This window comes from Cucurbita moschata, unplaced genomic scaffold (genome assembly GCF_002738365.1).
Source record: "Cucurbita moschata cultivar Rifu unplaced genomic scaffold, Cmos_1.0 Cmo_Scf00064, whole genome shotgun sequence".
In the NCBI taxonomy this organism is placed as follows: Eukaryota; Viridiplantae; Streptophyta; class Magnoliopsida; order Cucurbitales; family Cucurbitaceae; genus Cucurbita; species Cucurbita moschata.
Window position 1 is genome coordinate 1,023,673 of NW_019268580.1, and position 26,989 is coordinate 1,050,661.

A 26,989-nucleotide genomic window follows, 5' to 3' on the forward strand; every position below is an offset into this window, starting at 1 on the left:
ATATTTGTATGCCAAATACCCGTCTCAGCAAAATAGACATACCACAAAAGGAGTGTACAACTCAAGGCTCGAGAATACATCAATATTGTCAGCAAAGTCTGAATTTCACATAGTTTGATTAGAACAATCATCACACAATTGTTGTTCTACTGCAGCAAAAGTGCAATTGTGACAAATGATATCATATTCGCAAGGAAGAAACATGGAAACTCTAATAAATCATGGACTTCCTCTAATAAATCACAGTATAATTTGGATTGTTTGGTACAAGAATTAAATTAATGATTATATAAGCTACATCTGCCCTAATGCACAAACTTTAAAAATTATTATACAATCGTAATTGTGATGTAAAAAAAGATTGGAGTAAACCACAGTTAAACAAAGACCTCACTTCGCCGAAGGTCTGCCTTTGGGTCCATCCCATTTTGGCATTCGTCCATAAGAGCTAAACTTAACATTTCCGTGCAGAACTGATCGTCTGGTTTCAGCCACAAAGCCTGATTCACAAACAATAACATATTACGGAAAAATCAGATCCATGAAGCCTCAAATCAAATATTATGCACAAATTCTCAGTATTAACTTCCTTTCATTGCATGAAAATGGCAATACCATCAGACTACATCATGCTAGAGATACTACATCTGATTTCATAATTCTGACGTCCCCAACAGATTAATATCTCAATGGTCTCTTATGACTCATATAATTGTCAAAAAGAAAAAATAAAAAATCCATTACAACAAATAAGTCAAATTTGTAAGGTAAATGTGAGATACTACATCGGTTGGAGAGGGGGACGAAACATTCTTTATAAAAATGTGGAAACATCTCCCCAATAGACGCGTTTTAGAAACCTTGAGGAGAAGCCCGAAAAGGAAAGCCCAAATAGGACAATATCTGCCTAACAGTGGAGTGAACTTGAGCTGTTACAAATGGAATCAGAGCCAGGCACCAGACGGTGTGCCAGCGTCTTCACTGGGCTCCAAATGGGGGTGGACACCGAACGGTGTGCCAAGGAGGACACTAGGCCCCGAAGGGCCGGGTGGATTGTGAGATCCCACATTGGTTAGAGAGGAGAACGAAATCGAATGTCAGCGAGGACGTTGGGCCACGAAAGGGGAGTGAATTGTGAGATCCCACGTTAGTTGGAGAGGGGAACGAAACATTCTTTATAAGGGTGTACAAACCTCTCATTAGTAGACGCGTTTTAAAAACCTTAAGGGTTACCCGAAAGGGAAAGCCCAAAGAGTACAATATCTGCTAGCAGTGGGCTTTGTTTTGTTTGTTACAAAAAGAATGCATACATAATAGTCACAAAACTAAAACCAACTTACCTTATGGTAATATGTAATGGCTGCAGTAAAATGATCCTGCAAAACAAGGACAAATAGAATTTTATTTTAAGAACCTTAGACACAAATATAGAAATGCGTAAACCAGATACTCCAAGTGTTTGAAATATTCAAGTACCTGCAAGTGATAAGTATATGCAAGACCAGCATAAGTGCTAAGGCTTCTCGTTGACAAGGCAAGTGCCTTCTCATAGTACATGATTGCTTCACGGTACATCCTGGCACAAAAACATATAGTGTCAACCAAATTTGGATGAAGCCGGTAATAAGTGCACTGATATAAACATGTTCCATAACTTATGTACAAAATATAATTCACAGAAAAATAAGGTATTCAACATTTATTCAGCAAAACCTTTCATAGAAATATAGGAAAATCATCTGAAAAAAACATCTCAAATGAAAAAATTAAACCAGTGACAGTTTTTTAAATGAATTCTACCACCATACTTTAGTTTTCGGTACGAATGTGCGAGATTAACCACAGTAGGCTCCCACATTTCACTCAAAGGAGATGGGATACAGGCCAGAGTTTTCTCAAACCACCATGCTGCTTTATTGTACCTAAGGATAAAATAGTCACTTACATCAACAATTAAGATGAAACCATCAAAGAGTAGAAATTAAGACAACAGCAAAGTTCTATGATCTTGTTTTGTACGTAATCTCAATATACATAAAAATGAACCACTATCTGAGCAAGGAAGCAGACCTTCAAACAAAATTATTGAGTGAAAAATCAAGATTTAAAGAGAATCAAGAGAGAAAAATATAGATACTCTTTCATGTCATAAGCAACAACTCCAAGCTCATTGTAAACAAGAGGATCTGATGAACAAATTGTCTTTGCCTGCACAAAAAACTGAACAAGAAAAGACCATTCAGATCTTAACATTTTGAGAGACAACAAATGAATAAGAAGACTATTCGATATTTTTTTATCAGTAAGAAAATGTAGGTTAGACTAAAGAGAGCAACCAAGAACCGACAGATACAAGACATGAATGAGATTATGTAACAGCCCAAGCTACCGCTAGAAGATATTGTCCTCTTTGGGTTTTTCCTTTCGGGCTTCCGTTCAAGGTTTTTAAAACGCGTCTGCTAGGAAGAGGTTTCCACACTCTTATAAAAAATGTTTTGTTCCTCTCTCCAATCGATGTGGGATCTCACAATCCACCCCCCTTCAGGGCCCAACGTCATGACACTCGCTCCTCTCTCTAATCGACATGGGATCTCGCAGATATGAACAAATAATTAAAATCTTAAATAATTTTATATTCTCAGGATTCTGCCATCATATAATATGGGGCCTAAAGGTTGTGAAAATACATAAGGAATTGAGAATAAGAAAGAAATATGCGTGCCAGGTTTGTCAATGATGGCATGAGGTTTAGGTAATACCTGCTCAGCAAGCTTGAAGCTGTGAGTTCGCATATATTCCATACCAATGTACAATGTTGGTAAATGACACCTGGAATAAAAGAATATCAAGATTCAACCTGTAGAAGGGAATTTCATGAAATAAGAGAACTTACAAATGAACAACTACACACAATTTTTACAAAATGACAAAAATCAAAATTTCCATCATTTATCATTTAAAAAACTAAACAGATAATAAAGGTATTGCTTAATAACCTAAATAATTTCACACCTTTTGCTACAAAATTTTAAAAACAAAACATAAAATAACTTTAGAATTAAAAAATTAATTACCCAGGAAACAATCGAGCACCAGTGCGATAGGCAGACATGGCTTGATCCCCCTCTTCTTGAGCAGCATAAGCGTTACCATAACCTATCCAAGCAGGTGCAAATGTTCCATCCAGACTTGTGGCTTTGCTGTAGAATACGATAAATAATAGATATCAGAAAAGTGTTAGTATCGAACTAGGTTTGCAAGGTAACACATGAGAAATGGTACAGTAGTAATAACAACCGACAGCAACAGTCACATTCACATTCACCTGAAATAGCGACGCGATTGATCATACTTTTTGATACAGTAGTAATAGCAACCGACAGCAAACCATGACAAAGCCCTGAAAGGATATCCAAAATAAGTGATGAACAAATAGCAAAGGGAAGTCCAAATCTAACAATATTATGGGTGTGATCCCTAACTTATCAAATCATGCTTCATCCAAGGAAAGCAAAATCCTTTACTTTTCCATGAAATATTTACTTCAAATAAGATATTTTGAATTTTTCAACAACTGAAAAATATAAAGTTCAGCTTCACAAAACACTCACTTTTGAGGATAGTCCTTGACCAGGTTGCACGCCATTAGATAAAGTTCATTCGAATGTCCAAGCTCCATCGCAGCCGCTAAATGTACCAGTGTACTTTTCAAATGGAATGGATCTTTTTCAAGGAGACTGTAAATGGAAGGGGGAAAACAAATAAATAAATAAAAACCCAGGTAGGAAAAAAAGAAAGGATAGTTCTAACGAATCTATAGGAATATATTGATCGAGTTTCCTAGACAGTTATAGACTTACACAGAGGTAAGTTGAAAGCATTTCTGATATTCACCACATTGATGGTAGTATTCAGCTTTGCAAGCTAAAAGATCGGTGTTAGTTTTTAAAGTACGCGTAAATGATGGATCGTAACTTTCAGAATTACAACTTTCCCTTTCAAGTTCTTTAAATCTCGCTTCAATAATATTTTCTTTATCATACTGGAGAACAAAAAAAGAAACAAATAGTGAGAATTTTACAAGCACACAAGGGAAAAATGTTGGAAGTAAAAAAAAGAGAGCCTCCTAGCAATTAAAATGAGTATAGTATAAAATTGTTCGGAATTCATTACTCGTAATAGAAGAAAAATAAGTTGCATCCTTCTTACCTTCTTTATTAAGCATGCATAAAATGATGATAGCCATCCATCTTCGGGACCAAATTGCAATGATAAAAGTAGACTTGATTCTGAAATTTCACATCATATGAAAGTAGATTACTAATAGTCCTAACGAAAGACGGGCGAGATTGAAAAAAAAATGATAAGTCAAATATTTCATCAATGAACAATTGACAGAATACATATAAGTATCAAAAAGTTCACAAGGTGTAAGCCTCTTATGGTTCAACGAAGACGCAAGTCTCGAGGCTAAACGTTAGAATATTGCCACAGGGCATAAACCTCAATAGCTTTTTAAAACGTTAAATGCGTAGTATCGAGGTTTACCTTCATCACAAGTCAGCATGTGACTTTCTATTAGGCACTCCAAAGCCTGGACCAAAATGGACATAAAAATGGTATCTATTAAAAGAAAGAAACCAAAACATGAATAAAAAAAGTTACGTTTCTCTTACAAATTAATGGCTACACCAAAAAAGGAAGGAGAGATTTTGTTGCCTGATCTTTGTAAAAGGCCAACGCATTAATTAACAGCTTCTTAAACTACGACATACAAGAATGGTAACAGTACGCTAAGCGGAATAGGTTCAGAAATACCAAAGTTCGGCAAAGAAACATATTTACCTCATAACATAGAGGGTCAGCTTTGATAGCAGCTTTATACCTAAACACCATTTTCAAAAAATCATAATAAATAAATGACATCATTCACTAATTTGAAGTTTCACAGTTTTAATCACTCTGTAGGTTCTGGTTAAGACGCTCATGGAGGTAAAAATGCGTTCATAAACTCACCAAAGTCGAGCCTGAGTGCGATTTTCTAGAGCTTCATATGCCTTGCCTCTTAAAAAGCATGTAGCTGCGGCTATCTGTTACAAGGTAGGAAAACAGAGAATCCCATTGTGAAACTAATGATCTAACCATCCTGAAAGTCTTAAATCGAGGGTGTTCTTTTAAAATAAGTTGATATGATGTAACATAACAGTACATTAATCTCACGATCCTCGGAATCTTTGTCGAGGTACATGCCACTGTGATCCTTATTATCAAGAACATTGCCATGCTCGTCCACTTTGGCATCACCAAGCATCATGAGGCATTGGTCCCACTCCTTCAATTCCTCCTGGTCAATCAAAGATTTAAAAACGAATGACATTTATTAAAAACATAAGATCTGTGTAACAACCCAAGAACACCGCTAGTAGATATTGTTCTCTTTAGATTTTTCTCTTCGAGCTTCCCCTCAAGGTTTTTTAAAACAAATCTACTAGAGAGAGATTTTCACACCCTTACAAAGGGTGTTTCATTCTCCCCCAACCGATGTGGGATCTCACAATCTGACTACATGCCCAAAATGTCTTATCCTGCGTTTCAAATCTCTGAAGAAACTGAATTTCCGGTAATCAAATTTTCCTACTGCAAACAACTGATCCAATTCCATTCAGAGACCCACAACATCATAAACAGAATTCACACGAAAAACCCCTAACACATCAAATCAAAATCCATACGAAAAAAAACAGGAGGTCTAAAATCAACAGAGAAAAAAAAAACACAGATAAACAGTCAAGTTCCAAGTAAGCTTACAAGACACTTAGCAGCAAGGTAGCGAAACCGCGGATCGCGGAGGACGATCTTGGAGGCATTAAGGAGGTGAAACGCACGACGAAAATGGCGGCCAAGAAAGAGGGCCTGCGCCTGCATGTAAACGTCGGCAGGGTCCTCAGTGAAAGCGGCAACTTTGTCAGCGAAGAAAATGGCGGATGAGTAGAGATGCTTGCTCACGCAGTCCCTTACTACGCCTCGGAGCTTCTCGATTTCTTCCTCCCTCATTACCATGGATTTTGATAGCTCAGAAGAAGTGAGATTTGTCGAACAGTAGAGAATCGAAACGCCGAGTTCCTCCGATGGGGTTTCGACGGTCTGAAATCGAGAGGGAAAATTGAAGAGAACAAAATTGGGCGGGAGGCCGTGTGTGTCTGTGTTTATGCGCATGTGGTTTCTGGTTGGGCTTATAATGGGCTCTGAACTTCAATTCACAAGTTTATTATTAAAAAAAAATACAAAATTTATGACAATTTCTAAATAATAATAATAACAAAATTAATTATTTTATGTTTATTTTACATCTCACCTTTTGAATGAGATTTAAAAATTAGTAATGTTATATTAAATTATTTTATTTCTAATTCAATCTTTTATCTTATAAATAAATTTTGAATTACATTCTACTTAGTATACTTTCAATTATTCAAATTTAGTTATTTAAAATTAATTTATATAAAAGTTAATTACATAATAATAATTGTGTATTCCAAATGAATGAAAACGTGATTGAATTGGTCCCAATCATACATAATATGATAAAGTAAATTTAATACTGTTGAGGATTACTAAGAGTGAGTCCCACGTTGGTTAATTTAGTGGAAGATAATGAGTTTTATAAGTGAATAATACTATCTGTATTTGAATCAGACCTTCTAGGAAGCACAAAGCAAAGCCATGAGAGCTTATACTCAAAGTAGACAATATCATACCATTGTGGAGATTCGTGATTCCTAACATAGTATCAGAGCCCTGTCCTAAACTGCACTTATGCTCAAAGGGAGGAATAATGTCATGATTCCATAGTATAATGAGGCATTTTGGGGAAGCCCAAAGCAAAACTATGAGAGCTTATGGTCAAAGTGGACAATATCATACAATTGTGAAGAGTCGTGATTCCTAACATAGTATCAGAGCATGTCGATTGAGGGGAAAGCTGTTCGAGAGCTCCATAAGCCTCCAGGGAGGCTTATAGTGTACTTTGTTCGAGAGGAGCTATGAGAGCTTATGCTCAAAGTGGACAATATCATACCATTGTGGAGAGTCGTGATTCCTAACATAGTATCAAAGCCATGTCGATTAAGGAGAAGCTGTTCGAGAGCTCCACAAGCCTACGAGGAGGCTTATAGTGTACTTTGTTCGAGGGGTGAGTCGTGATTCCTATCAAATACATACTAATTTTTTAGAAAAACCGCAAAAAACTAGTAGCAACAACTAAATTTAAGATCTAACATCTATGAAGAGTAATGAGATTAAATTTAAAATATTTGACAGTATAATAACAAAAATAGGATAAAAATCAGAGTAAAGGGACCAAAATGATAATTTTTTCCAAAAATAGGAAGGCTAAAAAGTAATATAACTGTTACAAATATGAAGTTCACAGCTCAAAGAGCCATCATAACTGACTTAAACAACATATGAATGAATATGAGGGTTCATCAACATCATTATCATCATAGGACATCCATGAATGCTTATACAGATCAAAGGGGTAGTAGTAGAGGCTAAAATGGTGGACATTTTCCATAGAAACTTGAAACCAAGATGCTAATAATGACACAACAGCAACCACGAACCAATCATGTGGCTAGCTAAGGTACTCCTCTTTCTGTAATGCAGCAAGATTGAACGTCTTGGGGATATATATATATCTTCCTTTTTCTTCATAACCATCTTCAAGGAAAGAATATATTACATTACATGAAATCGAAAATCATCTAGGCAGATTACCGAAGTTAGCTCGAGCAACATTTGATTCTGGTTAAACCCGATTCGTCTTTGATGTTTATTTTCTCCCCCTGGGCAGGGACAGAGGCAGCAGAGCCATTTTCTCCGCCTTCGACCGCCTTCTTGCTTACAATGTGATAGATCTGAGTTAGGACCTCAGCGAATGCTTTCTCGACATTGACTGCTTCTAGTGCAGAGGTTTCTATGAAATACAGTGATTCCTTCTCGGCGTACGACTTTCCATCTTCAGTTGGAACAGCAACAAGGTGGCGAAGATCGGATTTGTTTCCAACAAGCATCACAACGATGTTGGAATCTGTGTGGTTCTTCAATTCTTTTAGCCACCGGTCGACGTTCTCGAATGTCGCATGACGAGTGACATCGTATACGAGGAGTGCACCAACTGCTCCACGGTAGTAGGCACTGGTGATGGCACGGTACCTATAGACATAGAACCCATGTAAGATCTGAACAGCTCATTCAATTTAAAGAAAACTTGAGAGATTGTAAACTAGATCGCACAATCAGTCTACCAGACTCTTATTGATGAACGATGAAGCCATCTTCTTAACTATTAGAAAAGAATTTTGCGATCTACTAATCAACATTCATGAGCATCATTAAAGGTATAACAAAAACAAATGGTAAAATCATAGTTAATCGAGAGTTAGAAAACACATCAAGAATTGCAGATCATTTCATTTCCTTTGTCAGATGCTTATTTTGTGGAAGGGGGCAGTGGCACCTTTATATCTTCTAGGCAATCCATCATAGAAGCTTCAGTTTTTATGAGAGCTTGGGCTAATTAGACAAAACCAATAAAAGTTCATAACAAAGTGACTAGGAGCGACGACCTTACTAGAACAAGATCTGTTCTATAGGTTGTACCATGGTGTCATTGAGTTCGAGTGAGAATAGTAAGCCCAAGAAACTATGAGAAAAATGTAACAGCTCAAGATCCCATCAGTTGGAGAGGGAACGAAGCATTCCCTGTGGAAAACTCTCCCTAGCAGACACATTTTGAAACTATGAGGCTGAGGGCGATACGTTACTAAAGTGAATAATGTCTACTAGAGGTGGGCTTGAATTGTTACACAAATGTTCCACATACAACGAGATCCCCAGATGGCATAGTTTCTCTTGTTAGAAAGAGACTCTAAACTACTTCTAAGTCATTATAGCGTCAGTTTGAGCTTCTCTTAAAATAGGAAATCAATGGCATTATTGTGTTCAATAACCCTGCTAACCCAGAATAGAAATTTCATTGAAATAATTTTTTTTTTTTTTTTCCTCCCGGAGATATTTTGAGAAACAAATCAAAAGGTTGAGGAGCTACAATGCATGAAAGAGAATTTCAATATATCCCCCATGGAAAACAGGAGACGAATTCCTGTAGAAGGAAGCCAGATACCTTTATACTTTCTCGGGAGACAGGGGAAAGAATAATTGGAAGAATCAAAACTTTCTGTTGCTAATTCAAATTATAAGATATTTGAAAATGAAATGGCTCAGAGGAGCACACGATCTGCGAAACAGAAGCCATAATCTTCCTCAACAAGAGTCCGCTCAGACAATTCCGAATCCCAACTACTTCACTAACATCTAATCAATGAATTCTTCAGTGCCTTCTGAATCTAAGCTTTTTTAACCATCATCAACCAGCGTTGTTACCCTTCCAACCATGAAAGTTGAAGAACAAAGCCTTAACATATCGCAGTAAGAAGACATCAGAACCAACTTCGAGAGCATTAAAACACTCGATTGAACTATAAGAACACAAGATTGATAAGAAAACACCTCCCATCAAACAGATCTAGGTTATTACAACCCGCTCGGCGAACCAGAACACGCTAATTAACCAAACTCGGAAACCAGAACACTCAACCAACACAGAAAACAGTAAGCAGCAACAATAATCCAAAACGCGAAGAAACAACTCAGACGGAAATCAAAGGAAGGAAAACCAAGGAGATTGCAAGAAACGAAGATAAATCAAGATGAGAGAAGAAACAAAACCTTTCTTGGCCAGCAGTGTCCCAAATCTGAGCTTTAATAACTTTACTATCGACGTTCAAAGTCCTGGTGGCGAACTCTACACCAATGGTGGATTTGGACTCGAGGTTGAACTCGTTCTTAGTAAATCTGGACAGCAAATTGGACTTGCCGACGCCGGAATCCCCAATCAGAACCACCTTAAAAAGGTAGTCGTAATCATCATCAGCTCTGTAACCCGCCATTGTTGCTTCGATTTACTTCAAACTTTACGAGGAAGAAGAAGAAGAATCGAACCAGAGAGAGAGCGAGAGAGAGAGAATCAATGAAATGCAAAATCAAGTGGGAGGAAGTGCGTGAAATCAATAAAAGAAAGGGAAGTTGTGAAGGAAGGTCCACGTTTGCTTATTCTGGACCTGCACGCTCCATTCTTTAATTATTGGTTTGATTGGGAGATTATTGGTTAGTCCACTAGATTTTGAGTCACGGTTGACCCGAGCGACATATGTTCAACCCTCCGACCCTATTCCTCGTAGAATATTCTAGAAAACATAAACAACCCAAGTTTTAAAAAACGTTCGAAAATCAATTTAAAAAAATAAATTTTATGGCTAACAACAAGTAAATAAGCAACAACCTTAACACCTAAATAGAAAAAAAAAAGGGACAATAAGACTTCAATTCCCAACAATAATTTAACTGTGACAACCTAGTTTAACGCATTTCTCGAATAGAACAGTGGCGTCACATCCGAGATGAGACTAAACAGAACAGAAATGAGGTCATATGTTAAATGGGACGGATATTAAGTAGAGTTTAATTCTTGACATTAATTTGATGATGGAGTGATAATTTAATATAACAGTAAGATTCTCGAACAGATAAATGAAGCATGTAGTACGATTCTCAAACAGATTGAAGCATGAATGAACTGAGATTACGTGTAAATGCGAAGGAGATATATCAATTTATAAAAAAATTTATTAAAATTTATTTATTTATTTTTCTAGTTTACTTCCAAATCACGCCAAATTAACATTCTTTGGACTATAATAACTGTTTCATAACGGTCTCCAAATATTTAAACAAATCACATTTTGACCCCTTTAAATATTCTATTTTACATTTTCCCCCAACGTCTTCAATCAATCTAAACGCGCTCCACGATACCTTCGTACGCTGCAACACTTCTTCTTCTTCGTCGAGAAGTTTCTCTTCTCCATCATCTCTCCGATGCCAACCTCTGCCGATTCTTCTTCTTCTTCTTCTTCTTCTTCTTCTTCTTCTTCTTCTTCATTTCTTGATTGCGCTACTCCGAAGAGTCTGAGCGTTCAACTCGTGTCTAAATTGGCGTCGGATCGCCTTCTCGGCAAGTTCTTCGATGCCTCGAAATTCGACTTCGATTACGAACAGAGTAGTTTGTGGTCTCCGCCGATTCCGCGGCGAGTGTTTCTGGATTCGCCGGCTGATGTTTGCTCTGGTTATGAGGTTCTCTCGAAGCTTGAGAATGCGAAGAAGGCATGGAGGAAACTTATAACTTGTTTCGGAGTAAGTGCTCTCACGATCTCATTGTGATTTACGTAGTGACTGCTCTGTTTCGTTTTATTGTTTTCGAAATCGATTCGCTCTAATGTGAAAGAACCTGCAGTAGATTCAGGATTGTTTGAGAAATCGTGAAATCATTGCGTTTTATGCTTGAAACTTGAAACAAACGTATTCGCAGAGAGTTTTTATTCAAGCGAACGAGAAATCGAAGAGAAAAGGAAACAGAAAAACTATATTTACTTACTCATAATTGTCGAAGTAAAGAATTAGAATCGTACATAAACCGCTATTGTCTACTTATTGATTATAAGCATGATTTTCATTTTCAGTCTACAAATACGAACTTCAAAAGTGTATGAGCTTACTTCTATATATCCGTTGTGGTTATATGCATATGAATGTGGAAGTTATCTCGTTATTGTTGTTTGATTCTAATTGGCAATTTTCTGGTGTTTATTGCAGGGATTGTTGTGTTCTTAGAATCATTGATTCCACCTTACAACTTTTGAGCAATTCTCTCCCATTATGATCCGCGATTCAAAATGATTCAGGAAAAAATGAAGAAACAAGAGAAATTAGGTTTCTCTTTTGAGTTTCTGTTAATTGTATTCTTACGATTGAAGAACGAAAAAGAAGAAATCAAAATTCACGAATCTTATAATTTTACTTCCATTTGTCAAAAATATGGAAAACATGAAGAATATTCACATTCTTTGGCTTCTCATTTTGGCACCGCAGAATTTGAATTTGGTATATACAGTTGTCCTTCGATCTCAGACATGCTCAGTACTGTTGCAACTGCAAGGGGGGGATGTTTAAAGCAGAAGAACGAAAGGGAGATTCAGAAAACTCTGCAATTGTCTGGGCAGGTAAGGCCAGAATATCTGCCTTTGCTTTTTGGTTAAGCTAAAGCACATTCGGAACAGCCACCTACCTACACCATGCACTGCTTTTTGCTTTTTCTTCTGATTATAATCCTCCTTTTGTCTATTGTAAGCTTGGATTAGATTCCTTTCAATTTGTACTCCTTTTCGTTCCTCATACATATTCATACATAAAATGTTCACTAGTGCTGTTGGTGAGTAGCTAGATTAGGCTTACTTTTTTTTTTCTTTTTACTTTTGTGCTCTCTGATGTCCTTGAATTCGATTCCCAAATTGTTACACGCCCATTCGGGCAAGGTTTATTAGATTTCATAATAAGAACCTTCCCATGCTTCCACCTAACTGTGATTCATATCGTGGAGCTAAAATTCCAATATATTTCTTTTAGATAACCGAGTATGAACGAGAAAATGGCAAAGAAATGCAGTTAAAAGATAACATGTTTGCAGTTCAACGTAAGTCCTCTCAAAGGAAGAAAAGGCATCCAATGTTGTTACAAATTGAAAATTTGAACTCGAAAAGCTATAAACACGGTAGCTTGCTCTCCTAACCTGACCGACGAACGACGTTTCAGCTACCACGCCTTGGGACAATAACCTAGCTAACATATAAACCTGACTTTATCTGTTAAATCTATGGTTTTGTGGAAGCGAAAAAATGAACATCGAAGACGACGCATAAAAGAGAAGGCGTGGAGATTCAGAGTCTCAAGATGATATTATGTGCTCTTACAGTGAAAGAAAGCTAAAGTGATGATACCTAAGATGAGTTAACATAAGACTTAAGAAAATCCCTAGGCACCAAAATTGAGAGGGAGCTCTTTGGCACCATCGAAGTATAAATTAAACTGAGCGAAAAGGTTTAGAAACCGAACAGACCCAGTTCGCTGACTTTCTCCTTCTCGAAGGTCTCGAAGTACTGATAAATGATTGTGACTGCAAGTAAAATTCCAGTTCCAGAACCGATTGCTCCCATGAAATCAGCCAGCACAGTCAGTGCACCAATGCACATTCCTCCGAATGCTGCAGCTGTCGGTATGTAACGGTTCAACTCCTTCTGTAAGTTAGATTCACGGTGTCCAGGCATAACCATTTGTTGTTCCTGCAAATCAAAACAAAGCATTATCAAGAATCACTATTGAATGTTACCCCAAATGATGAACTACTACAATGGACAGACTTTTCATTTGAAAAGCTGGAAGGGGCGTAATTTTATCTTCGTTCAGGATCGGGTAAGTCATACCTTCAGCTGCTTAGCCACATCTTTGGCAGAGGATCCAGAAACTTCAATCCAAGTTTTTGAGAAGAGTGCACAAGCTGATAACATGAAGACAAGATAGAACAAAGCATGGAAGGGATTGGCAGCCATATCGGCTAAGCTGCAAGAAGAAACGCCACATATTACAAAAAAGAACATAGGCATTATAGAGTACTTTTTCCTTTTTTGGAACTAAGAATATCACCTTGATGGTGGGGTGATGTAATAAGCAAGACCACCAACAGGGACAGATTGACCATTTGAGTATTCAGATTCCTTCCATATACCCAGAAGATTCACCAGGAAGTTTCCACTGTACTTCCTGTACAGCAACTGCAAGCACAATTCCAGGCAATCAGTTAGAGGCACTGGCTAAGTGCATTGCAGTTGTTCATGGAAAGACAAAATTCAACATACCTGAGAGATAAAGTAAAGGTTGGAAACAAGAGCAGAGTGAAGGATGATTGGCATGTTGGAGGTGTAGAAGAGCTTAATTGGATAAGAACCCTGTTGCCCACGGGAATTCTTGGACCTCACTGGCAGAACCACGCGGAACCCTTGGAAGTAAACAACAATTAAGAAGATCAGAACTGTAGCAAGCAGATTTGTCACGTTGGGAAGGTTCTGCCGATAGAATGCTTCCCGCAATGCCCGAACTTTGTCCGTTCGGGTAATCAGCAGATGGAACAACGCAATGACTGCTCCTTCAAATTCAGCTCCTCTTCCACTGTTAATGGTGGTTGGACTAAAAGCCTTCCAAATAATGTTCTCACTGCAAAATCCAGACAGTTACGAAAAATCCATCAATGACAATGTGATCAGAAAACACAAACTCGATGAGAAATGATCACAGAACGGAAAGAGAACTTACCACATGTTGGTTGCTATGAAGAGGGAAATTCCAGATCCTAAACCATAACCCTTCTGGAGAAGCTCATCCAAGCATATGACAACAATACCAGCAAAACAGAGCTGAACTATAATAAGAATAGCATTGCCCACACCAAGTTGGCTAACGCTACCGTACATTCCCGAGAGAACATAAGCAACTGCCTCACCAACGGCTATCAGGATGCCCAACAATTTCTGTGCACCATTTCTGAAGGTGGAAAATAATTGGAAAAAATGTATGCATGTCAAATTAGAATTCAGATGATGTCGATCAGAAAAGAAATCAAATTAGCAGTATGATATCAATGTGAACGATAAATGCATTCATAACAAGTTTGTAGAATAATGACATTTAGGAAAACAATAGAAAACAAATCAACATAATTATATCATCGTACTAAACAAACAAAAAAGGCAGCCACAGTGCTTCATGTCATCATTGTTCACCAATACATAACTTACAGAAAGCAAAATATAGCATGCACCCAACTTCAACTACAAACTAAAGCTTTGAAAAAAAAAAATCTTCTAACAGAGAAATTAATGCAGGCTATGTTTAAAAAACATTTGTAAAAAGTAGATTAAAAAATGTTGGAAAACAAATTTCTTTTACAATACAGAAAAACTAATGCCGGGCACGACTGAAAATGGAACATCTATGGGAATAATCTTCGCCGAATCCAACAGAAGGATGCATGATTGTCAACCATACTAAGTAATTTTCCATTAAGGACTCAAAAAATCAGGAAGCGTGGTAAATCGGAACTTACAAGAGAGCACGGTCTTCCCGGACATTGTTGTCGACTTCAATAATCTTGGACCCGACAAGGAGTTGCATCACCATCCCAGATGTGACAATCGGGGTGATTCCAAGCTCCATGACAGTACCACGATTAGAAGCGAGAATCACACGCATCCAGTAAAACGGATCTGCGCCCGTCGTGGAGTGAATACCATAGAGAGGAAGCTGACTGCATACCAAGAAGATGAAGAGGGCGATGACGGTATAAATAACCTTCTCTCTAAATGGAATTTTCCGATCGGCACTCTGCACCTCAGGGAGAAATGAAAGGAACGGCCTAACCAGATGAAGAACTCTAAATCCACCTCCCATCTTCCTTCAACCAACCTGTTATCAACAACGCTGCATCACAAATGGAAAAAAATGTCAATAATTCAACGCTAAAGATCTCCATTGAACAGATCTACAAGCCACAGATAGATAATTCCAGATCTCTACCGATTCCACAATATAACAAGAAAACCCTAATCGCGGATATATGCAATCAAATCATGGAACATGCAGAAGCCGATAGAGATCTAGAAATTGCAATCGATAAGAATAATCACAGGAACGAGAGAATTCGATGAAATAAATGGCAGAGATTCAGAAACAAACCCTGACGCGGCTAGAAGAAGAGTCAAACAAGACGGAAAATCGCAAGGATTGATTGAATTGTGAATGAAATGAAGATATTAAAAGGGAAGCTTATAAGGCAGCCGCCTTCTTTGAAATCCGTTCGGGATTGGAAAATTGGAAATGTTCAGAGATGGAGACGGGGCGAGCCCATTAAAGCCGGGTTCGGCCCAATGTTCGACCCAGTTTGGGCCCAATAAGCCCACAGTTTGGGCCCAATGTTCGACCCGGGTTCGGCATAATGGTATGATACTGTCTACTTTGAACTTAAAATTCTCATGGCTTTGTTTCGGGTTTCTATATCGTTAGAACACGACTCTGCACAATGGTATGATATTGTCTATTTTGAGCTTAAACTCTCATACTTTGCTTTGGGTTTCATCTCGTTCTAGCTTCCATGTCTTAGAGATCAGATATCATCGCTGCGAGCTATTAGATGAACATGAGACTCTCCACAATGGTATGATATTATCTACTTTGAGTATAAACTCTCATTACTTTGCTTTGGGTTCTCCAAAATGCCTCATATCAATAGATAGAGTATTTCTTGATTATAAATGCACGATCATTCTCTAAATTAGCCGAGGTGGGACTTTCATCCAACACGAGCGACTCAAAATGAACTCAGACATCGCTAAAGATCGATGTATTATTATATTCACGACCCTTTTTTGATCAATCGAGATAATTAATGGAAAAAAAATATAATATTAATCTTTTTTAAAAATTTGAGTTATTGATCGACTAGTTTTAAGATTTATTAAAAATATATATATTCTAACCACCAAAAATTATTAAATAATTTCACGGTTGAAAGTATTTGAAAAAAGAAGAAATAAAGAAAAAAAAAGAGTATAAATAAAAAGGTCGACTCACCTTCAAGGAAGCGTGACAGCCAACTGCCGCATCCAACTCCCTCGCCCTGAAACGGTTTAATTTATAACTTTATCCATAATGTTTTAACTTTGCATTAAAAAAAAAAAAGCTATAAACTTTTTTTAAATATTTAATATATTCCTAATTTAAAATTAGTTAATTATGGGTGTTCAACTATACATATATTTTTAATTTTAAAATTAACTCTTCGAAAGATATTTTTTAAAAATATATATTATTAAATGGTAAATCTTAATTAAATTTTTCTAAACTAATATTAAATTATATGTACAACCAAACCATTTTTTATTTAATATAAGTTGTCAATTACCTAAAAAAAATTCAAACTAACTTAACATTTTAATTTAATAATAATTTATTATATATATATATATTTAAAATTTACGGATAAGTGAATAATATTTAATTTAATAATAATTAACTAATTGTAGGATTAAATTACACGTCAGCTAATTTAGAGGAGGATGATGTATTTATAATCAATAAATATTTTCTCCAACAATTAGAATTTATACTCAAAAGATATTGTGGAGATTCGTGTTTATGTAATACTCCCTGAAAGTTTATATTCTCTCAGGCCTCATCTATCCTTCTATCTGCCTGTGAATTGGAGCTTCTGTTCTAGCGAGACGCAATGGGCTGTGCTGGATCGTCGCAGACCAACGGGGACGGTGAGGTTCACTTCGCTTCTCTGGTTCTTTTTTTTTTTTTTTCTAAATTCTCGGCGAAATTTTGTTCTATGTTCGTCTGTTGACTTTGGCTACTGGGAATATTAGATGATAATCGATGCAAGTTGATTTGCTGTGGCAGGGAGAGCGGGAGTGTTGGTCTAGTAGTATTGATTTCTCGGTAATGAATTGGATTGCTGTTGATTTTATTTATTCTGTCATAGCGTTGCTTGATGGTGTTCGTAAGTTTGTCCTGTGTGTTGTGACTGTGACGGGAGATTCTTGAACTTCACTTGCGATTATCAGATTATGTAGTGGTGCATTAATTAGAATGAGCAGCTCTCTGATTTGGAGTATTGCACTAGTTCATGGAAATAGTTTTGTTATTCATTCATTTTGAGAGTGACGGGTTTTTGAAGGTTGCTTAGAGTTATTGCTCACTGGTTCATTTGACATTTCATGCTGGTGATTCAAATTCCACTAGAGATTTATGCTTTCAGATTAATGAAGTTATCAAGACCTGTAGTCGGAATCTTGGCATATTTGTTGCTTAACTAGTTTCGCATTCAGAGAGTTCTATTAGATTAATTGTGAAGCTGTGATGTTAGCATTCCAGGACTAAAATTTCAGCAACTAACACTTAAATGGACAGTATCTTATATTTCTGCTTTATACTTGTAACACCCCAGATCGCTAGCAGATATTGTTTTCTTTGGGCTTTCCCTTTCGAGCTTCCCCTCAAGACTTTAAAATACGTCTACTAGGAGAAGGTTTTCACACCCTTATAAATGGTGGTTTGTTCTCCTTCCCAACCAATGTGGGACATCACAATACTGCAATCAAAAGAAATAATAGCGTTTTTAGAGGGATTGAGAGCTTTTTGATGTCTGGTCCCTTGTGAGATTGAATGTCTCTCTTTTGGCAGCAGTTACAAGTTTTTTTTTTTTTGTAATAATTTTTAGAGGGATTGAGAGAGAGTCTTTTGATGATTGGTCCATTGTGAGATTTAATGTCTCTCTTTAGGTGGCGGTGACGAGTTTCTTTCGTAATAGTTTTTAGATGGGTCGAGAGGAAGTCGTCTTCTGATGTTTGGTCCATTAAAAGATTTAATGTCTCTCTTTGGGCGGCAGAGACGAGCTCCTTTTGTAATTACTCTCTTTATGGGCTTGTTTTGTGGAGAGTTGATTTTCATTTGACTCTTTTCTACATGAAAAATGTCTAAGGTAATAGTTGTACGTGAAAATTCCTCCCTTTGCCTCTTTATTCTCATAACAAATACTTAAAAATGACAGGAATTGTTGATCTTCTTGTTTGTTTTTAAAGAAAACACTTGAGGATACTGAAATGGAAAAGAAGCACTTCAAAAGAGTGAAGAAAAAGATAGAGAAAATAGCAAAATTTTAGGACGAACTTTTGTAATTCTCCTTGTGTTGTTTATAGTTCTGAATGTCTAAGGATTTCATTTAAACTTTTCAAGACTACCATGCTGCTAGCCTTGAATCTGGTTTTGTTGGTTTATACTTGATTCAAGCCATTGAGATATGACTGAAATTGTTTCTTTATGTAGGTTCCATAAAGAAAATACGCAAGCCAAAATCTTGGAAGCATCCTCAGCCAATTACAAGGTCTCAGCTTGTGCAACTGCGGGAGGAGTTCTGGGACACTGCACCTCACTATGGTGGCCGAAAAGGTAGGCCTGTCTCTAAATATTTTTTGCCAGTGTGTTTTATTAGAGGTTAGCTTATCAAAAAAGTTACTAAGAGTCTATTATTACATTATTGTATCATACTACGGAATCACGAGTCTCCACTATGGTATGATATTGTCCACTTTGAGCATAAGCTCTCAAGGCTTTGCTTTGGGCTTCCCCAAAAGGCCTCATACTAGTGGAGATAGTATTCCTCACTTATAAACTCATGATCTTCCACTAAATTAATCAACGTGGGACTTACTCCCAATAATCCTCAACACATTCAATCCATGGAAAAGGCGACTGGTGTAGTTGCAGGGGACCCAATAAAGGTTGGGATGAATTATCCCTTGGAAACAACTATGATATCTTTCACAGCTATAAGAACAGTTAATCAATTTCCAATTTCTAGGATCCTTCGATTGTTTTTTCCTGTTTCCTAATAAACTAAGTTCTTCGGTCTGGAGAGACGAGGTTTCCTATTTTTATGCCGAATCCAGATTGCCATTGCCAACATCGAAGAATCTGGTTCGATGTGTAGGCTTCTCCAATTGTTTCATTTTGCTTTCTGGGAAGAAATGTGATATAGGGAGTTTTTGGTATAATTGATTCATGTTTTTTTATTACATGGTTATTTATTAATTATGCTATGGATGTTGGCTCTTGGATGTTGACATCTTTCAAATCAATTTAAATTGCGAGTAGAGATTTATTTTGAGGACTCTTTGTGAGAGCTAAGGCGACACCAAAATGATTAACTTCTTTTTCTCAGGCTTGGAGCCATTATGTTATATTCTTACCTAGGATTATGGAACGTGATTAACTAGAAGTCTTATTGTCCACTTTGAGCATAAGCTCTCGTGGCTTTGCTTTGGGCTTCCCCAAAAGGCCTCATGCCGATGAAGACAGTATTCCCCACTTATAAACCCATAATCTTCCACTAAATTAACCAATATGGGACTCATTCCCAACACCTTAATCGAGGCTCGACTCCTTTCTCTGGGACCCTCGAACAAAGTACACCCTTTGTTTGACACTCTAGTCACTTTGGACTACACTTTCGAGACTCACAATCTATTGACATGGTTAAGTTTAGGGCATGACTTTGCTTTGAGCTTTCTCAAAATGCCTCGTACCAATGGAGATAGTATTCCCCACTTATAAACCTATGATCTTCCACTAAATTAACCAATATGGACTCACTCCCAATAATCCTCAAAAATATCTATATGAAGGTTTCTAATACACTGCACAAATTTCTGTTAATTTTCATTTTTCACTTTCATTAATTGACTTTAGTCGATAAGGAGCTTTGGGTCTAGCATTTCAGGTGCGGATTGTTTCAAAATTTGAATATTGAACTGATGTAGCATTTTGTACCAAAAATCAAATGAGAAAAAGATGATTGACCATATACGAGCCTTGCAGTAAAGAGAACACTAGTATAATTGAAAGGGCATCTTTAGGCCATGACATACCCCCTCCAAGTTAACATCGACTTCAACCTTCTTATACATTCCTTTTTCCTTTACTAACTGTTTTTTTGTTACCAGAGATTTGGGACGCACTACGAGCAGCTGCCGAAGCCGAGCTTTCCCTTGCGCAAGCCATCATAGACAGTGCAGGGGTAATCATCCAAAATGCAGATTTGACAATCTGTTACGACGAGAGAGGTCCATACCATTGCTTCATTTAAAAAATTATGATACATTATTTTAGTTTAGTCATCGGTATCGTTTTACCATCGCTCGATCTTACCGCAGGCGCAAAATATGAACTACCCAACTATGTTTTGAGTGAGCCAACCAATTTGATTCGTGACAGTTCATAAAGAGGTAACCATAACTTCATTTCTGCTCTAGCTGAAATCACACAGGTATGAATAATGCTTGCTTTTGAAAGGTTTCATTTTGGTCCTTAATACAAACATACATTATTCATTCCTCTAACTTCTCCTGTAAGTTGCTTTACTCTAAATGGACAAATTGCAACATCCCTTTTCACATTTTTTTGTACAAAAAAAAAAAAAAAAAAAAAACCCTTCATTTGGTTTAGCAGTGTCATAAGTTACTTGATTACTTGTATAAATTAAGATTCGATGTAGAATGACTGAAAGTTCGAAAGCTCTGTGATTGATTGTCGTATATGAGAAGAAGAAAAAAAGAGCAATATTGTGGAAAAGTGCTTTCTCCATCTTTTAGTTTGAATCTTTTTTACCTGAAAGAATGGTATTTTGGTATGCTTTGTTTGAAAAAGCATTAAAAAAGAAAGCCCCCGGAGAAGGGAGAGATGACCCAAATGGGCGTAGAAAGTGCTTTCAACAATGCTTTTTCTTGGTCATTTGTACCAAGAAAAGGCTGCTCTTCATCAATCCAAATTCATTCATTTGCTTGGCTATTGAGTTGAGTTTGATTTTGTTACTTTCACAAATAATCATGATTGAGTAGACAAATGCATGTGGCCCTAAAGTTTTCTATTTTTTTTGAGAATCAAAATCGGTCAAATTTATTATCGAATCCATCGTCCCACCCCGTCCCCTCCCTTTTGTTCACTATTGACCCAAGAAATTTAAAAGTTTCAATTTCATCTTTTCTACTCTTTTTTCAATTCAGTTCAAAAATCACAGTAGTAAAAGATACCATTGAACTGTCAGATAATAATTAATGCATAATTCTCTAAATTATATATATATTTTTTTTTTGTTAGCTATTTTATTTTATGGACAGATTTTAACTTTTTTTGTACAACTATTTTTATAAGTTATGAATATATTCTATTATTATTAAATTAGGCAGAATGGTAGATTTTTCGATAATGTTTATTATTTTTGTAACAATTGAAGATAAAATATTAAGACTTAAATAGATATTTTAAAATTTTTACTATTTGAACTAAACTTATAATTTAATTTAATGTTTTAAATATTTTGTAATTATAAATTTTTTTTTGAGTCGAAATCAGTGGAGGACAAACCTATAAATATATAAACTGCATTATTATTATTTTTTAAATAATATTGAATAAATTAAATAGAAAAAATAATTTAAAATATTAAAGACAAACTTTAATTAATTTGCATAGTAATATAAATGTGGGAAAATTGAGGAAGAGATTCATAGCAAAGCAAACGGTCCACCCTCGAACAAGAAAGTCAAAGTGTTGACCAGTCTTACCTTAGCTTTTGTTATCCTTCCCCCTTCACTCGCTATCCCCTGGCGCGTCACTTCACGCACACATTTCGCATCAAATTTTATTTTATTTTTTGAAAATTTATGAGTATTTATTAAATAATTTTTTTAACATTTTTTTAATGTCTGTTAATTTCTTTAGTTCACATAATTTACAAAATTAAAAGTATTAATACTCGAAACATAGTGAGTACAAAATTATTTATATTATTAAAAAATGTAAAAAGAAAATTACTTTATTTTTTACAAAATAAAAAAATAAAAGTGAGGTAAGAGTGGGGTCCGATGGGGGCAGGAGTGGGACCCACAAGTGAAAAGTCGTGCTTATTGGCGTGATATGAGGGTGGGGTCACGTGAAAAAGCAGATAAAGCAAAGCCAAACACCACTCGCATCCCCATCATTATGTGCTGCTCCTTCCTACACCCTAATAAATCCCAAAGCTCGACCCGACCCGAAAATCATACTCTCTCTCACGTGCGCCGAAACCCGACACGTGTAGCTTCTCTATAGAGGCCGTTGAGAAACTCCACTCCACACAATCTCCACGTGTCGAACTCTGTTTGGTTCTCTGTCAGAGACGGTTATTCAAACTCCAAACCCCCTCTTATTATTTTATTTCTTTATTTCTTTGTTTTTTTAATTTTATATATTGCCTATGTTGCCACTACCATTTTCACTAATTACATCCTTTTTCATCATATTTTTTTTATATACTATCTCGATATTACGAATGACACGTGAATCCATTCTTAATAACACGATCGAGCGAGTTGCGATGGGCAATGACACCTCGCTATTGAGATGACGTCAAGACATATGAACCATGTTAGTGGAGAACTAAGATGACGTGATGAGATGTAACGTTGGGATGAGAAACCTTGGCTCCGAGTAAAGACAAGGTCGAGCTAAAATGACTTGACCTAGTGTAGAGGCAAGTCGGTTATGTCACAAATGATTGAGCATACACGCGCATGCAGTGTGTGTGGTCGAACAAGCTTGAATTTTGTAGAAGGCCGATGAACTATAAAATAAAGATAAAAACTTTCACTATAAAATTTTATTTTGAAAACATAATTTTATTTACTTTCCAAAATAAAAAGTTAAAAAAAAAATTAAAAAAGTAAATGGAAAATGAAATGAAAAGGGAGTGGCAGAATGGTAAATAAAAGGGTAATATTGGTTATTAAAAAGCCCATAAGCTCATTAAGCTTCTTATTCTGTGCTTCCAACCCTTCCATTTTTCACGGAAATGTTTCTCCTCTAGTTTCCCGGGCTTTGCCAGAGAGAAAGGAGAACGCTTTCCTCCGCCGTTCGCGGTGGTCCGATCTAAGATCCGATCGCCGTATTTGATCGGAGCCTTCGGCGAGTATCCAATTCTGATATCTTCAGTTCTTCTTCTTACTTTTGTTGTTTCTTGTCTGATTTATCCAGCGGTTTGTACTTTTCTTTCAGTTCGTTTCATTGACTGTTACAGAGCCTCGAGGAATTCTCCGTTCTCTAGACTTTTGTCTTTCTTTTCCGACTTGTCTACTCCGAAGTTGCGAAAGACGTTTTTACGCTGTCAGTTTATTTTGTGTTTCGATCCTTGGACTCGAGTTGATTTCTGTTGGAAGATTTGTGTCTGTTCCTGTGAAGTTTTGTTTGTGATTGTAATTGAATCGTGTTCTTGTTGTGATAGACGGAAGCAATTCGAAAGAATTGCTTACTGATCTATCTGTTGAAGCCGTGGGGACTTTGATTTGTTGGTTCAGAGTGTGTCTGTGGAGATGACGTCGGGGACGAGGCTACCAACATGGAGGGAGCGGGAGAACAACAAGAGAAGGGAGAGGAGGAGAAGAGCTATCGCAGCAAAGATCTTTGCTGGACTCAGGATGTATGGGAACTATAAGCTTCCCAAACATTGCGACAACAATGAGGTCCTTAAAGCGCTCTGCAATGAGGCGGGATGGACCGTCGAACCTGATGGTACCACTTACCGTAAGGTAGCTTTCTTTCAAGTGTTTGGATTTCATTTTTGTTAACTTTAAGTAGACTTCACTTTCGTTTGCATTCTTTGATATTGCTGAAAATGATGATACCACTTTCTTTAGCTTCGAGTTGAGAGTATACACTTTTTAGCTTCGGATTTGTTGAGCCAATTCGATAGATTCCTTATTAGTTGTTCTAAACATCCTATATCATTCTTCTGGTACATTTGGGCGGGCAAATCCATGGCCCTGGTTGAGAATTCCAGTCATGAAAAATGGAGCATCTAGGTGTTGGAGTCTAGTATAAGTTTTTCATACACTAAAGGACAGTTCACGTCGCCTTTTTGACCCATTGCCCCTTTCCTTCGTCGGCGTCGGTTATCTAATTGCGGTGAGGTGAACTTTTGACATTTTTTTTTATCCCTTTTACGCGTGAACCAAGATTCTTCATGCTTGTTTTCAAACTCTACATGACTAATAGTCTGAGGGAGGCGCTGGAACTACGCAGATCTCGAGGAGGTGCCGTTCTCCATTTTTTAACCTCTACCATATGGATCTGTGATTTTGAGGGCTTTGGCTGGTATTTAGCCTACTAACTGTTCTTCCTTTCTACGGGGGCAGGTTTAGTCAGAGGGATCTTTCTCTTTTTGGTTTTCTTTTTCAATGGCAAGTTTGCGACGCAAACAGTGCCTTTTTCAGCTCTGTCTCTTTCCTTTCCTTTTGGAGTTGGCTCTGCCCCTATTTCCCGTGACGGATTCCTTCTTTTATTGATTTCTGCAGTTTCATTAATTTTTGGTTCAGGAAGTAAAGTACTCGCTGACATCTATAGCCTGTTGAGTAGCTCTTGGCCTCGGGGTCTTATGTATTTTCCGAAGTCCACATTTCATTCTGTTAGTATCTCTCTCAAGCAATTAGTACGTATGGATCATGACATGGGTGGTATCTTTTTTATTCTTTCTTGGCACTGTGTAGCTATTTTCGTCCATAAAACAACTCCTCCTTCATCATATTTCAAACTACAACCTAGCAAGTTATACATGAATTTTGAGAGAATTACAGGCTCGATTATGCAGTGGAGATATTAGACCAAAATGCATTCTCACTGCCAGCCATATTCGTGCAGTAAATTGGACCATACTCTTGTAGTCTGAGAAATTTTGGTGGTCAACCGCCGCATGCATGGGCATTGGAATTCTAGTTTCATGTACGCCACTTTTAGACTGCTACCATGGATGAATTTATGAGTTCCTCACGGCTTGAGGTGTGATTTTCTGCAGACATTTTGTCTCTTGGACACTAGAGAAATGGGGAATATTGGGATCATACAATGTTGTGGCATAAGCTGTTTATAGCTTGATTTATATTGGGTGGGGTGAACTTGGATTGAAATGATCGATAATGTTTTTCTATACACCTTGATGATTTTTGCTTGATTTTCAGTATTCATTCTTCTTTTCAATTGTAACTGGCTCAAGTAAGATCTCCTGCGGCCATAGTGTATCCTATCATCCTATAATGTTTTTTCATCTGTCTTCAGGGATGCAAGCCAATTGAACGTATGGATGTGGTTGGTGGGTCGGCAGCTGCAAGCCCGTTCGCATCTCACCAACCAAGTCCTTGTGCTTCCTTCAATCCAAGCCCCGGTTCATCTTCATTTCCAAGTCCAGCATCATCCTCATATGTTGCTAATCCAAATGCCGATGGCAGTTTTCTAATCCCCTGGCTCAGGAACCTTTCATCGTCATCATCTTCAGCATCCTCGTCTAAACTCCCCAATCTCCATATTCATGGAGGTTCCATCAGTGCTCCTGTTACTCCTCCTTTGAGTTCCCCAACTGCTAGAACGCCCCGACTCAAAGCTGACTGGGAAGACCAATCTGTCCTACCAGGATGGAATGCACAATACTATTCCTCCCTTCCATCTTCTACTCCACCAAGTCCTGGACGTCACGTTGTTCCCAATCCAGAATGGTTCGCTGGCCTTAGAATTCCTCAAGGTGGACCCAATTCTCCAACATTTAGTCTTGTTTCTACAAACCCATTTGGTTTCAAGGAAGCAGCAACGACTGGTGGAGGTTCTCGCATGTGGACCCCTGGTCAAAGTGGGACCTGCTCTCCTGCCATTGCCGCAGGCTCCGATCACACTGCAGATATTCCAATGTCAGAAGTGATCTCTGAAGAGTTCGCATTTGGAAGCAACACAGCAGGAATAGTGAAGCCATGGGAAGGAGAACGAATTCACGAGGAGTGTGGCTCAGATGACCTAGAGCTATCTCTTGGGAACTCAAGAACCAGGTTCGTTGATGCTTCTAATCACTTCTCAAACTCCATTTATTTCAGGAATTGCTCCTCTTGCTAACCTCCCAAACCCATGTTTTTGCAGATAATCTAATGGATAACACATATTACCAAATAGTTACTCAGCAAATCCTGGGTGAGCACTGTCACATTGGGAATCAAGGTGAGCATGATTGATTCTTCTCCCTTCCACCACCACCCTGTTATTGTGTTCCTTTTCAAATTTGCATTATCCCTCGTTAAGTTATATATACAGGTTTTAAGTGGTTCCAAATCCCTCTTCCCCTTCGAAACTGAAAATTTACTGTTTGTGTCGTATATGTATGAGCTGTTTGTCTTTCATTTATAGATAAAAAAAATGGTGAATGGCCTGATGAGATAATGCATATGTTACAGTGGCTTAACTTTTGTGGATATCGAGAGAGTGGAACTTTTCCATTGGCTTTTGTTCCTTCAATGCTGTCATTATTGTTATCATTACTTGCCCTGCACTTCAAACACTTAACACAGCTCCCTCA

General features: G+C 37.3%; 6 protein-coding genes across 6 annotated transcripts; 3 read left to right on the plus strand and 3 right to left on the minus strand.

Annotated features, from left to right (window-relative positions):
• Positions 1-210: 210 nt before the first annotated feature.
• LOC111437622 (anaphase-promoting complex subunit 6-like) lies at positions 211-6,197 on the minus strand. The gene is made up of 16 exons (XM_023075673.1): positions 5,809-6,197; positions 5,210-5,344; positions 5,017-5,090; positions 4,846-4,885; positions 4,549-4,594; positions 4,210-4,289; positions 3,861-4,042; positions 3,612-3,737; positions 3,326-3,400; positions 3,075-3,200; positions 2,760-2,829; positions 2,138-2,220; positions 1,809-1,922; positions 1,477-1,576; positions 1,341-1,376; positions 211-500 (listed from the first exon to the last, which is right to left on the minus strand). The coding sequence occupies exons 1-16, from the start codon at positions 6,058-6,060 to the stop codon at positions 378-380; spliced, it is 1,662 nt and encodes a 553-aa protein (XP_022931441.1). The 5' UTR covers positions 6,061-6,197; the 3' UTR covers positions 211-377.
• Positions 6,198-7,351: 1,154 nt separating this feature from the next.
• On the minus strand, positions 7,352-10,127 carry LOC111437652 (ras-related protein Rab11D-like). Its single transcript, XM_023075721.1, has 2 exons — positions 9,793-10,127; positions 7,352-8,217 (listed from the first exon to the last, which is right to left on the minus strand). The coding sequence occupies exons 1-2, from the start codon at positions 10,011-10,013 to the stop codon at positions 7,785-7,787; spliced, it is 654 nt and encodes a 217-aa protein (XP_022931489.1). The 5' UTR covers positions 10,014-10,127; the 3' UTR covers positions 7,352-7,784.
• Positions 10,128-10,899: 772 nt separating this feature from the next.
• Positions 10,900-11,875, plus strand: LOC111437603. Its single transcript, XM_023075645.1, has 2 exons — positions 10,900-11,316; positions 11,776-11,875. Exons 1-2 carry the CDS (start codon positions 11,002-11,004, stop codon positions 11,791-11,793), a joined length of 333 nt encoding a protein of 110 aa, XP_022931413.1. The 5' UTR covers positions 10,900-11,001; the 3' UTR covers positions 11,794-11,875.
• A 994-nt stretch (positions 11,876-12,869) lies between these two features.
• Positions 12,870-15,858, minus strand: LOC111437598 (protein transport protein Sec61 subunit alpha-like). The gene is made up of 7 exons (XM_023075639.1): positions 15,745-15,858; positions 15,116-15,489; positions 14,326-14,553; positions 13,872-14,226; positions 13,660-13,787; positions 13,440-13,575; positions 12,870-13,298 (listed from the first exon to the last, which is right to left on the minus strand). The coding sequence occupies exons 2-7, from the start codon at positions 15,457-15,459 to the stop codon at positions 13,059-13,061; spliced, it is 1,431 nt and encodes a 476-aa protein (XP_022931407.1). The 5' UTR covers positions 15,460-15,489; positions 15,745-15,858; the 3' UTR covers positions 12,870-13,058.
• Positions 15,859-17,216: 1,358 nt separating this feature from the next.
• Positions 17,217-21,195, plus strand: LOC111437602 (ubiquitin domain-containing protein 2-like). Its single transcript, XM_023075643.1, has 4 exons — positions 17,217-17,330; positions 18,895-19,017; positions 20,571-20,690; positions 20,781-21,195. Exons 1-4 carry the CDS (start codon positions 17,294-17,296, stop codon positions 20,846-20,848), a joined length of 348 nt encoding a protein of 115 aa, XP_022931411.1. The 5' UTR covers positions 17,217-17,293; the 3' UTR covers positions 20,849-21,195.
• Positions 21,196-23,437: 2,242 nt separating this feature from the next.
• LOC111437600 (BES1/BZR1 homolog protein 4-like) lies at positions 23,438-26,928 on the plus strand. Its single transcript, XM_023075641.1, has 3 exons — positions 23,438-24,188; positions 25,711-26,468; positions 26,557-26,928. The coding sequence occupies exons 1-3, from the start codon at positions 23,973-23,975 to the stop codon at positions 26,558-26,560; spliced, it is 978 nt and encodes a 325-aa protein (XP_022931409.1). The 5' UTR covers positions 23,438-23,972; the 3' UTR covers positions 26,561-26,928.
• The last annotated feature ends 61 nt before the right edge of the window (positions 26,929-26,989 follow it).

Bases quoted from the DNA above. Each gene is read 5' to 3' on its own strand.
- LOC111437652 (XM_023075721.1), bottom strand. From the start codon at position 10,013: ATGGCGGGTTACAGAGCTGATGATGATTACGACTACCTTTTTAAGGTG. The intron at 8,218-9,792 runs GTTTTGTTTCTT...CTATGTCTATAG, and splicing joins GACACTGCTGGCCAAGAAAG to GTACCGTGCCATCACCAGTG.
- LOC111437602 (XM_023075643.1), top strand. From the start codon at position 17,294: ATGGGCTGTGCTGGATCGTCGCAGACCAACGGGGACG. The intron at 17,331-18,894 runs GTGAGGTTCACT...TTCTTTATGTAG, and splicing joins GTCGCAGACCAACGGGGACG to GTTCCATAAAGAAAATACGC. The intron at 19,018-20,570 runs GTAGGCCTGTCT...TTTTGTTACCAG, and splicing joins TCACTATGGTGGCCGAAAAG to AGATTTGGGACGCACTACGA.
- LOC111437622 (XM_023075673.1), bottom strand. From the start codon at position 6,060: ATGGTAATGAGGGAGGAAGAAATCGAGAAGCTCCGAGGCGTAGTAAGG. The intron at 2,830-3,074 runs GTAATTAATTTT...CTTTTATTCCAG, and splicing joins GGTGCTCGATTGTTTCCTGG to GTGTCATTTACCAACATTGT. The intron at 1,923-2,137 runs GTATCTATATTT...TTTTATCCTTAG, and splicing joins GTTGCTTATGACATGAAAGA to GTACAATAAAGCAGCATGGT.
- LOC111437598 (XM_023075639.1), bottom strand. From the start codon at position 15,459: ATGGGAGGTGGATTTAGAGTTCTTCATCTGGTTAGGCCGTTCCTTTCA. The intron at 14,227-14,325 runs GTAAGTTCTCTT...TGGATTTTGCAG, and splicing joins TTCATAGCAACCAACATGTG to TGAGAACATTATTTGGAAGG. The intron at 13,576-13,659 runs GTGATATTCTTA...TTCTTCTTGCAG, and splicing joins TACATCACCCCACCATCAAG to CTTAGCCGATATGGCTGCCA.
- LOC111437603 (XM_023075645.1), top strand. From the start codon at position 11,002: ATGCCAACCTCTGCCGATTCTTCTTCTTCTTCTTCTTCTTCTTCTTCT.
- LOC111437600 (XM_023075641.1), top strand. From the start codon at position 23,973: ATGACGTCGGGGACGAGGCTACCAACATGGAGGGAGCGGGAGAACAAC. The intron at 24,189-25,710 runs GTAGCTTTCTTT...ATCTGTCTTCAG, and splicing joins ATGGTACCACTTACCGTAAG to GGATGCAAGCCAATTGAACG.